The sequence below is a fragment of the Aythya fuligula genome, chromosome 11 (genome assembly GCF_009819795.1).
Source record: "Aythya fuligula isolate bAytFul2 chromosome 11, bAytFul2.pri, whole genome shotgun sequence".
NCBI lineage: Eukaryota > Metazoa > Chordata > Aves > Anseriformes > Anatidae > Aythya > Aythya fuligula.
The window spans coordinates 15,357,144-15,368,849 of record NC_045569.1 but is presented as its reverse complement, the minus strand read 5'-3'; the positions used below and the strand labels follow the sequence as shown (position 1 = coordinate 15,368,849).

The 11,706-nt window shown below is 43.6% G+C and overlaps 1 protein-coding gene across 1 annotated transcript in view; it reads right to left on the bottom strand.

The window, feature by feature from the left end:
- Positions 1–289: 289 nt before the first annotated feature.
- The window catches only part of SLCO3A1 (solute carrier organic anion transporter family member 3A1), a 123,765-nt gene continuing 112,348 nt past the window's right edge, over positions 290–11,706 (bottom strand). The window contains exons 8-10 of the mRNA XM_032195139.1: positions 10,431–10,606; positions 7,428–7,492; positions 290–2,953 (exon numbers count right to left, since the gene is read on the bottom strand). Of these exons, the coding sequence (XP_032051030.1) occupies positions 2,574–2,953; positions 7,428–7,492; positions 10,431–10,606 (621 nt within the window). The 3' untranslated portion in view covers positions 290–2,573. The remainder of the gene's footprint in view (positions 2,954–7,427; positions 7,493–10,430; positions 10,607–11,706) is intronic.

The window sequence follows — 11,706 nt, the reverse complement described above, 5'->3', positions numbered from 1 at the left end:
TCTCCTTCACCTTGGACTTTCAGAGGGGAAGAGATGGAATTGTGGAGGGGGTTATAGAATTTCAAGCAGTCAGGCTCTGAGAAAGGCTCTGTTCTCCAACGTTTGTGTTCAAGTCTGAATGTGTGTGTATGGTATAAAATTATGAGCTAACATTTGAAAAGACAGCAGTCTAAGTAATAAATTTCCAGAATGAAGAGAACTGTACAGAATGATTTCAAAGGCTTATACTTGACAATTATACATATTTTATGAGACAGTTATGCACCCTGTGCCTTTTTTAAATTCATTGTTTTATGGATGCAGTATCTCTTATTTTATCAGACAGGATATACTAAACAAATCTAATGGTCTAAAAAGCATCATTTACCACCCAGCGTAACAATGGCACTGCATAGCTTTGTAATTTTTTTTTTCTTAAACTCCTTCATTAATCAAACGATCCTTAACATGGCTGAAAACCAAGAATCGAGTATCTGCAGTTACAATATCTGTTTAGCATTTGGCACCGTGGAGTTTATTTGATACACCTTTTTTCTTTTTTTTTGCCCTTATTGTTGCTGAACATTTAACGCTGTGCATAAATTACAAACACACTTGTAAAGTAAGTCAGACGGAAGCAGTTTGATACCCCACACCCATGTTTAAATGCCAAAATAAGAGCAAAGTCTGCTAAAAGCAGTGCTGAACATGAGTAGCAAGTTACCAGCTCCCCTGTAACCACAGCAGCTGTAGGGTGCCCACTGCCAGCAGTGGACAAGGACCTGGGGACGATCAGCCCATCTCCAGCTGCATAGAAGTGATGTCCAGCATTCGGTTCAACATACCAGGTTACTTCTCTAAACATCTGCAAGTTCACAACAGCTTCAAAATATGAACAAAAAAGGCATTTATTATTATTATTTTTTTATTAAGATGCTAACCCTTAAAACCCTTCTGACATTTACTCCATTGGAAATGGGCCTGGTTTCCATTTCTGACTGGGGAAAACTCATCAAACACAACCGCTTAGTATTGCTTCCCAACAGGAATGTTTTGGAAAAGAAAAAAAAGCATGCAAAATAAGCCTGGCCCAATGCTTCTTGAAATCAGATGAAAGTTTTCCCTTGATTCTTTACAGTCTTGGCTAAGACTGCATTGCAAAGGCAAAGCCAAATCTGTTCTTGTATGGGTGCCTCTTGAGGATCTGAATGAAAAATTCAGAGGTGCTTAGTGCCGGCCAGCCTCTGCTCCCACAACCCAGACTTCCACAGGAACACAATTTGCACATCTAAGGTCAAAATGTGGCCTCCAGGAGAGGAGATTATTCCACCTTTCTCACACGGCTTCCATTGAAGTGAGTGGCATTTCTCAGGTGAAAAAAATATCAGTTGTGAGGATCAAGGTCGGTATTCCTTTCATCTTGTGTACACACACACACACACACACACGCTTTAAAGAAAACATCCACCACACAATTTCTAGATTGCAAATTATATATATATATCTTTAAAAACTGGAGAGAACATAAATAGTCTCTCCATATATATATATGTATTCACTGAGTCACATATAATATGAAAAAACTATATTATGTAAATCATCATATTATCTATAATTTTCCAACTGACTTTTTTTTTTTAATAGAGACACAGTGCATTCATTCTCTTTTTTAAAAACATATTATGTGTCTTCATTGGCTTGGTAGCATATTAGAATGAAGGCGTATGGATAAAAAATGCAGAGGATTAAACAAACCCCTTCAGTCATATTATTAAACAGAATCCTTCCCCGAACTAGCATAAATAAATTCACCCTATGGAAAAGTGTCAGTGATTTAAGGGTTAACATAGATTTGAAAATAACTTTATAAAACCTTATTAGAGGACTATGCAGACAAATATTTGGAATTCATCCCCCTTTAAAAATGACAGCACGTTTGGCAAGTGTGAGCAAATGTCTCGAACTTTACTGGGTTTGACAGATCTGAGCACAGCTATTCACAGCCACCCAAAGGGCTGTGATCTGCGAATGCGCCTCAGCTGGAAGGACTCGGATACTCGGACAGCACTGCCAGCTACCTGGAAGGTTTCCAGCAGCTCTGAAGGTATTTAGCGTGGACTCGTGGCTGGTGGCAGAGTGTGAGTGGTTGAACAACTCCAGCACCGTTCTCTCTTTGCCATCACGGCGTGCGCCGGGTTCGAACAGCCCGGCAGGGCTCCACGCATCCCTGCCATTAACATCTTGCTTTCTCTATGCTTCATGCCCAAGCCTGTCCGTTTGCCGAGCTCTCCGACGAACCTCTGTGGATGCCCTTCATCGATTCCCGTTTTGGAAGCCCGTACTGTCATCAAAGGGGCTGGTACCCAGCCGCAGCAGCTCCCTGCTTTCTCCATCACCCCGCAGGATATCGCAAGTGATCCCATGAAAAGATGTTGTTCTCAAGAATCCTGACTGGGTTTGACTTTGAGAAAAAGACAAAAGTTTCCTGTGTTGCCATTGTTGCTTTGCAATTGTAATTCTTCACTCTCACTCTCCTCTTGTTTTTATTAAAAAGGACCCTTGTATTATTAATATAGTTCACCCCTCCACGGTCACTATAAAACGGACTCCATATTTTCACACCACTCATGATCTTCAAGGTTATAGATAAATTTTGTCCTATGTGATTGATTTTGGGGCACCGAGTCCCGCCCCAGATTGTCTAAGGTGAGAGTAGAGGCAAAAAACTCACTAGTGCTGAGCCCACCTTCGTGGTTCTTGATGTATCTTTTATAGTTTTTCCTCAAGCACTGCCAGGTGGTTGTGTACAAGATGAATGCAAAAGACTTGAGGGCTATAGCGATACTAACGTACAGGTATCTATAGACCACGTTGTCATACAGTGCGCAGGCTCCTTGCTCGCCACAGAACGTGCTCCAGAACAGACACGTGGAGTCAATTCCAGCCCCAAAGATCAGGGGAGGTGGAATAAAACCTGTCAAAATAAGAGAGACAAATCATGCTTTTATGATCTTTACGATAAAGGGAGAGGACGTGATTGCAGTGAATGGAAAGAGAGGACACTTATCAAGGTTAATGGTCCCAGATGGAGCCTGTAATTCTCTTCTGTTTTTTTTTTTTTTTTTTTTTTTTTTTTTTTTTTTTTTTTGTTCTAAATCAACCTAAACAAAGGCTGTGGATACGAGTTTTTATTCTGGACTCATTATCTATGGAACAGACTCCTGCTGATATCCCAAATGCAGGTAGGATTTTCTCAAGTTTAAGTGCCTTACATTAAGCTTCTGGTTTGAAGCTGGGTGGAGGAGTAAATGAAAGAGGAGGAGGATGGCCCTGTAGCTTGCTCTCTGTTTAGATTCTGGTAATTCTGCACTCTGGGATGCTCACTTGAAGGGTGTCACAGGACTCCAGAGTCTGAAATCAGCTGGGGCACTGAGAGCTAGTTTTGGACCTTTTGCTGGCAGAGGAGTAGGCTTTCCTCTGATCCAAGGAGAAGAAACAATGGCCTGTAATGCATGCCAGTATTAAATAGGAAAAGAAGGGAAATTTTCAGTGTGTCATCAAGTGAAACATCACAGCAGGATTCTCCCAGAGCCACTGCAGCTAACGGCTGATGAGCATTTCTCCATTTGCAACAGAGCTGCAATCAAAAAGCAAAGCAATCATTCCAATCTCTGTTAACCAATAAAGGCGATGGTTTTTCTTCTCTACTTTTTCTCGTCTTACAGGGATACTGTAGAGCATCACATTACCCCATTTCACATTACCCCCACGGTGGTGAGGCTGTCCACATCCAGCTGTGTGCTCCCCAGCTGGCACGTGGGCACCGAGCGTGCAGAAGAAAATGTGGATGCTCTAAATGTGGATGCTCTACATAATGCAGAGCATTTCTTTTCCTTCTGCTATATTTACGGGGGGGAACAAAAACGGATGGAAAGTGGATAAACCTGGGGGAGAGGGGGTGGGGAACAAAACCAAAAAAAAATACACAAACAAAACTTACTGCTGTGGGCTAAGACAGCAAGCACGGAGAAGAACACTGTGGGCACCATGTACTCTCCCAGATTGGGCCTTGACAGTATCACCCCATTTGTAGGTGCTGCGATGGCTGAGACTCTATAAATACATGTGTAGGCAAACAGACACAAGGACTGCAGTTTTTAGACAGAAAAGTGCTTAATCTTGGATCCGGTTTCATCATTAACCTGGATTTCCAGGCTTAGATAAGATGCCTTCTTTCAGCTTGTCACGAACAAAACAGTGACATTCATGACATATATCCTACGACTACAAATAAATTGGTTGTCTTCACTGTTCCCTGTGGCAGCTGAGATCTCTTTATTTTATTTTGATGACTAGAGCTCTGCAGTTTTTGTTTGATCTTCCTTATATGTTAATAAATGCAGGAAGGAAGAAAGGCTATACGGACTTCTGGTACTCGTTTTAACCAGTCATTAATAGCATGGATGTAGTAAATAAAAATAGACGATATAAAAGCAAGACGATCCTTTTGTTACAAACAGTAGTTCCAGTCATCACATCTAAGACCTGGTTATGTTCTGGAAAAACAGTCAGTGCCAGCTCGCTGTTCGTCATGTCAATGACATGTCAAGGGAAAGCTGCATGCGAATCAGAATTTTGAGGTGTGAACCCATACTTATGGACACACTGAGAGAAGCTGGTGCAAAGCTTTGGAGGTGCATAGGCAGAACTCCAGAATTAGTGATCACTCCCATCAGCTGCTTTCAGCTGGTTTTCCAGCTTTTCAAGATAATTTGGCCTGGAAGTTGCTGCTTACGAGACCTGACGAAGGACCTGTTTGACTGAACTACAAAGCTATACCTACATGGATACAGGCAGGTGGGGAAACCTTTAAGAAAAATACACACAAAAAATTCTTTTTAGCAACCAGAGTTTCAGGTAATTTCAGGGGAAAGGGCACAAGACTTTTGGGATGATTCAGTGATTAGACCCTCTGAAACATGGGAGTTGAGGGATTGCACTGTGGATAGGAAAGTCCTCCCAAGGGAAGCACTGCATTTTTCTTGTGTTGGAAGAAGACAGGCAAACAACATGGGCTCGTAGGAAAAAACAAATGAAGTCCCCTGGTAAGTGGAGGCTATGCCAGGATGCATGGTGAACACAGTTCAGAAAGGACGCATCCAGGACCTCTGCACATGACTAAACCCTTTCACCATTCCAGACATGCCCAGTCAGTGCTGACAATCCCTGACACAATCAGGATGGAATTATCAAGGATGTTTTGTCTCGTGCTGTTTCCAAAAGCCATTTTTCAATCTCAGAGGGATCTGAACTGCACGTTTCCCATCCAGCTCAGAACTTCCCCAGCTACTGGAAGCACTCAGAGATTCCAGGTTTCTAGTCCTATCAGCCCTACCTCTCTATGCATGAGATGTTATAGGGAAAGAACGTCCCTATCAGAGCTTCTTGTATAGCAACTGCTGCTTCTGAAAACCTTTGGCTCCAATTGCATTGCTTTACATTGTTCCCTGAGAAACTGCAGTAGCACTTCTATATGAAAACACTGTTACGCTGCTCTCTCTCAGCAGAGTTCCTGTGGAATGAGATAATACATCCAGAAGGATACTGGAAGAATTCAGTGGTGTTTCATGTTATTATAGTGAATATTAAAGAGATTCAATCATGCTTTACCTCTTAGTGCAAAGCGTGGCAAAAATTTCTGTGATACATATTTCATGCAGAAACTGCAGGGCCATAGAAAAAAAAGTTACCCCTGGCTTACCGAAATCTATTAGCTACGATTGCACCTCTGGGTCTCATACCACCTATATTTAATACTCTCCTTTGGTTCAAGAAGCAGCTATTATCACTCTCTTCTTAAGTCAAAGCTTAAAGGTGAACTGAAAAGCTTTTAAAATAAATCAGTAAAGCTAGTCTCAAACCTCAGATTGTTAAGGGCAAGATTTGGATACCATGGTTTATACTGAAAAGTACCTTTCTCTTCATTTTCTGTATGTTCTAGCTATGTTGCTGGATATATTCTCTTATTTCAAGGGAATTCCTTAGTGACAGAGCAACATATAAAGATTTGAGTTTAAATTCTTACTATGGTTTCTTTATAGGAAGAAAAAAAAAGATCTATTCATCTTCAGTACATGCGTCAGAGCCCAGTTTTAGTGGAATTCAAGATGCTGCTATCTCAGAAGGTTTCTCTCTTTCAAAATGTTGAGAGAAGAGAGAAAACCTTCCCCCTTAAGTACTTTTTCATTTGGAAACAACAACCCACAGATCTCCTCCTAGCACACTTGCCTGCTGACACTCCACATTCAGCCAAAGAAGACAGGCCAAAACCTGAGAGCAGCACTGACAGCAAAGGAAAATGCTGTCTTTGCAAGGCTTGAACCAGAGCCAGGCCAAGTCAACCCAGAAGCTTCCCTTTGACTTATCTGAGCTCTGGATAAGGTTGTTTGACGGAGCTTTAATGCAAACTGGTCTGTGACTATCGTTTTCCTTTCAGCTCATGGGAGACAAGGTGTTACCAAAAATAAGTAAATAAATACAGTCACTTATTCAAGGCAATGAGTGTTATTTTGTGATTTTTGGTCTTCCTTTCTACAGCCTAGAAGATGGCATTTTACTCTCCAGCTCATCCCTTTGAGACTGGGGGACCATGCAGGGAAGGTACTGCCTGTGCCCTGCTGCAGGAGGCATGAAGCTTGACGCTAAAAAAAGTAAATTCCACCCCTAAAACATGAAGAAACCATATGTGTGAGATGGACCCACACAATGATGTGTCACTGAGATTAATGAGCTGAAATACAGGAGCTTTAAAATAGGAGCCATCTCTTTAAAAGGGGAAAAATTTCCACCTAGAAATAAGCAGCAGATAAACAAAAGCCCAGTGTGTTCCTTTTAATTCACACATGAGAAACACATACTGGTCCAGAGGAATAGCTGCATGCATTTTAATGGGATATTAACCCCCAGGAGAGTACAAGGACTCAGCCTGTCTCATCTCACTGTTTTCTTTTCCGAGAGACCAGAAGGAAGGGACAAACACAGCATGTAACATAGCTCCTGTCCCTCAAATGAGGATAAAAATATACATTCTTCTACTTCAGCAATATGCAATACAGCAGTAATTTTGCAAGCTGCTGACATGTTAATAACAACTATAGAAGAGAACCGTCTGCATGGGAGCGTGGCAGAAATGGTCATTTCTCATGCAACACCACATTTTCTTCCATTAGCACAATCCAAATGGCAGGAAAGGCGCCTTCGGGAGCCTTGATGCAACATCCTTCACAGGGAGGTCCTAGACCTCATTGCTTCAGACCCCACTCGTGACAACTACAGTGTCTGATGTGTAAGTTCACATGAAGAAGAAATCAACTCTTGCATATTAAAAATAGTGTTATCTGTGAGAGAGGGAAGGGTTGGGGAGGAAGATGAGAATTTTTTGTACCTACCTAGCAAACGGAGAAGCAGGAAAAGCACCCCCAAAGCATAAGACTTGAGTTCAGGGCTCACGGTTCTGTAGGGAGGAGAAAGGGAGAGAGTGAAATCGATTCTTATTGTTCTGCTTTGATTAACACACCCCATGGCGATTCTGTGCTGTCAGCCAGGATGCCACCACCACCTCTTCAAAAAGTCATTAATGGGGCTTTTCTTCTCCCTTTGCCTACAGCCTCGAAAGTAATTGCGACAGTGGCCATGTGATGGGTTCTGGAATTTAGCGAAGTCATTAATAACAGCAGCTGATCCTGCTGTCGGATAGGGAAAAATGAAATTCCCATCCCAGTAAATCATCGTTTACAAACTCCACATCATGATTTTCAGGCTCCACATGCTGAGAATTGGTGGGCGAGAAAAACGCCTTTTTCCGAGGCTTCCCAGACTACTGGGAATAAGAGGAGAAGGGTGGATGATGGACCAAAATGTTTGGTCAACCTGTGAAACCAAGCCTTTCAGTGATGACGTGCTCAACAAGACTTCTTTTCATGGAATTTGTTTTATACTGGGAAGACAATCATTGCCCAACCTTTTGCTATGAACAGAACCCGGTTTATCGCATTAGTATCAACCTCCAAAGGTGCTTTAGAAAGTAATTCATGGCTTTCCGATTGGCTTAGCTCAAGGATCCTATTGGCTGAAGTTATCCTCTCGAGGCAGGCTCAGCAAAGCCTCTGGCATTTCAGAAATCATTAACTTGGTCTCAAGCCTTATAATAGCATTTTATGTCCCACGGTATACAGAGGCTTGGAAGGCAGACGGTGATCCCCACGTGACTGGGTTTGTCACGCAGGGAAACGTTAAAGGCCTTGGTGTTTTTTTCCCCCAGCTCTTCACAGAGGCCTGCACTCAGCCCTGCCAGTGACACCCATGGGGGCACGGGCACTCCTCTGTATAAATATATCAGAGGGGAATCAGAAAATACCAATTAAAAAGCCAGAAAAGCAATAGGATTTAAATTAAGAGAAGACCGTTCTGATCACTGCCCTTATCTCAGACATTACACAAGCCATGTAACCTGGTATCAGGACTCCTACACGAAGCCTATAACCTCTGGCTCGGTTTCAGCAGTTTTCAGGCAGACACCCAGGCCTGATAAAAAGACTTGAAGGTGTGAAGTATCTACCCTTGGAAAAATGTTTGAGTGACTAATGGCTTGGCTTAAATAGGGTCTACAGTAGCATGGGAAATGAAGGAAACGGAAACAGTATCGAAGTTTATATTATGGGAAAAATAGATTATCATTTGAAAAAAATCAGTGGTTTTTAATCAATGCTAGTGTCTGCCTGTCCACCTTTCTGTATTAAGTCAAGGTCAATCCCCATACCTTAGTGTGAAGTACAATTTGTCACTTGGAAGCATCTCCTTTTCCTGACTACAACACTGAACCAAAGACCTTCCTAGATAAGACATCTAATTTGAGGACTCTGAAGGGAGGGCAGACAAATTTCACACCAAGTGCTGAAATAATTCTAGAGCCTCAGCTCCAAGGCGAGCAGTTACAGCTGATTAAAGTGTTTTCTGGCTAAAACTTCAGTTCCTGCCCTGTGGCCATCTCAGGCACATGCCTGGGCACACAAAAACTCCCAGTCCCAGTGCAACTCTTGCTCGTCTGGTGGGGGGAGTTCACTTTTAAATTAAACACAGGAAGCGAATGATGCTGTTGTCACTGCCAGAGACACCAGGGATACATGCCAACACTTCCTTTTAGCAATGCCTTATCCAAGATGGCATTTGCAAGAGAACATGTGGTGGGATATGGTGAGCAGCTCTTTCCCATGCATTTTAGCAGATAAAACACTAAAACTCTGAAGGGAGTGCAGCTACTAATTTGGAAGGGTGAATTGTTTATTTATCTGAGCTGAGAGCTAAGTATTTTTAATGCTCCCTTCCCTTTTTCTTGTATTCCTCTTCCTGGCTGGTGACTGGCTTTTCTCATTTGAAGTTGACACAAAGACAACTTCATTCAGGATCCTACAGGTGCTGGCAGCTCCCTCGAACAAAGAACCCTTCAAACTTCAAATTACTTTTGCCACAATATTTATCATGAGAAATTTGATTTCCCTTTAGCTACTGTAGATGCAAAGAGAGAAAAGAACCAGTAGATGGAATATCTCATTTTGTATCCTGCAGGGAGACATGCCCTCACCGAGCTGTTCTGTCCAAGATCCACTCAAGAGTGTGCCTCTAATACAGACCTTATTGATTGGGTTTTATTGGAATTTTCCAGGCTGCAGAACGGATCTGCTATTTATGCCTCTGGTTATTATTCTCACTAAGTGACAGCCTCTGGATAAACGTGGGCTTAGATATATACTTGTATCATAGGGTGAAGTGTTCCGTGTGTCTGGAAATAACACAGGGTCGGTTATCTGACTAAGCTACTTCAACTATTCACATTGGCTCAGCCCCGAGACGTCCTTCGTACTTTAAAGTTCCTTCTGGCTTTGGACTTGGTCCAGGGTGAGAGAAGTCAAACTCCAGCCAAGTGGGTACTGACCAATGCTCACCTTTGCCACAGTCTTGTATTTTTCCATCATTTCTAAGATCTCCAGGCCATCTCTAATGGTATCTCAGCCATTACATGCTGAGGCCACGGGGCTGCAGTTCTGCCACTTTGCTGCTGCAGCTGTAACGTCCCTCCTGCCTGGACTGGAAGCTGCACTTCTGCAGGTCCTTTCCCATGCTAACCCCAGCCTTGGCAAAACCAAGTTTGCTGCCCCTTTTTGCAGCATCCTGGCAGCGACCTTCTCGGTTTGCAAGCCGAGTTCCTCCTCACTCCCTTTTTACCAACACTGAACACGAGTGATTCCTTTATTCCCTTCAGCCACGGCAGGGATGAACCAGGTGCAGTGAGCAGCACCCCATGAGCCCCCGGCCCCATCCCCACCCCGTGAGCAGCCCCCCAGTGGCCACAGCCCCCAGGCAGCCCCCCCAGTTCCTCCTGGCATTGGCCTTACCTGATGAGTATGATAACTGAGGGCGTCTGCGCCATGGCCCCGATCATGCTGCAAACGCACATCACGCAGAGGAATGTCAAGAAGGCCTCTTCGCAGCCGGGACTGGGGCATTTTCCGGGAACAACGGTGGCATTTTCGGCAGGGACCGAGCTGAGGCATGAGCAGCCGCTGAGGTTCTGTGGAGGAGCACAGGGGTTCAGGGAAAGCAAGAGCTGTGGTCCCCGGCACCTGCCCTCTGCGATGAGGGCTGCCAATAGCCACTCGGAAGGCTCTCATGGTCAATTAAGTCACTCCTAAGTGCTTATCTGAGGGGGGCTCGGGAAGGATTCCCAAGCATGTCAGCTCTGATGCATGTGACCAGCAAGAAAACATCCCTCGGCTTGTTTCTTTTCTCCTGCTCCTTTCAAGTCTTTCCCATAAATGTCATGGCGACGGAATTATTGCCAAGTTATGCCCCTTCAGAGGAGAATAAAGAAACGATCTGTGTCCCTCAGACACAAAAGATCCCCCAATTATGGGTCTAATTACTTTCTTCTTTACCTTTGTCTGCATGGCTCTTGCAGTTAACTTGAAGTATGTTAAAACCAGGTAAATCTGCAGCCCTGTTCCTGGCTGTGGGACCAGTGCCTGATTCCAGCACCCTGGGTTTTGGGAGGAGGACACCCATGGCACGTGCTGTGGACCACCAAGAGCTGACTATCGTGGTGTGGCAGCACGGACACTGCTGGGCTCGAGTGCACTACAGGGCTAATCAATGACACCTAGTTCAGAGGAATTTGTGTCGAGCTAAAAGCTGAAGTCAGGCAAGATAAACTATCAATATGTGATCAGAAGAAGAGCGAAACGACTGCATTTCTCTTTGATGTCTCCAGCAAGTGCAGGATGTGAAAAGAAGCTTTGTTTGCCAGTCACAGATTTAGTTTTTTTTCTTTCTTATTTTCTAGCTTGCCCTCCTGAATTTGTGAGTGGGGGATGTCGAGGCAATTAAGGCGCACAATACTACCAAGAAATCCCTTAATGAATACAGAACGAAACGATCATAAATGATTCATGTCTTGTCTTCGTTGGGTTGCTGGGTTTGCAGGTCACATGTTTGTAAGAGGAGTAATGCCATAAGTAAAACATACTGAAAAACAACTTCGTCTCCTCCCCTTCCCTCTACCACATTCAAGCAGAAATTCCTTTGCTTTTCTACTGGGGTCCCCTTAGGAATGTACAAAAGCACACTTTCTGGTTCACTGCCTCTAAAGTTAAGGATCCGTGGGGATGCTACTCT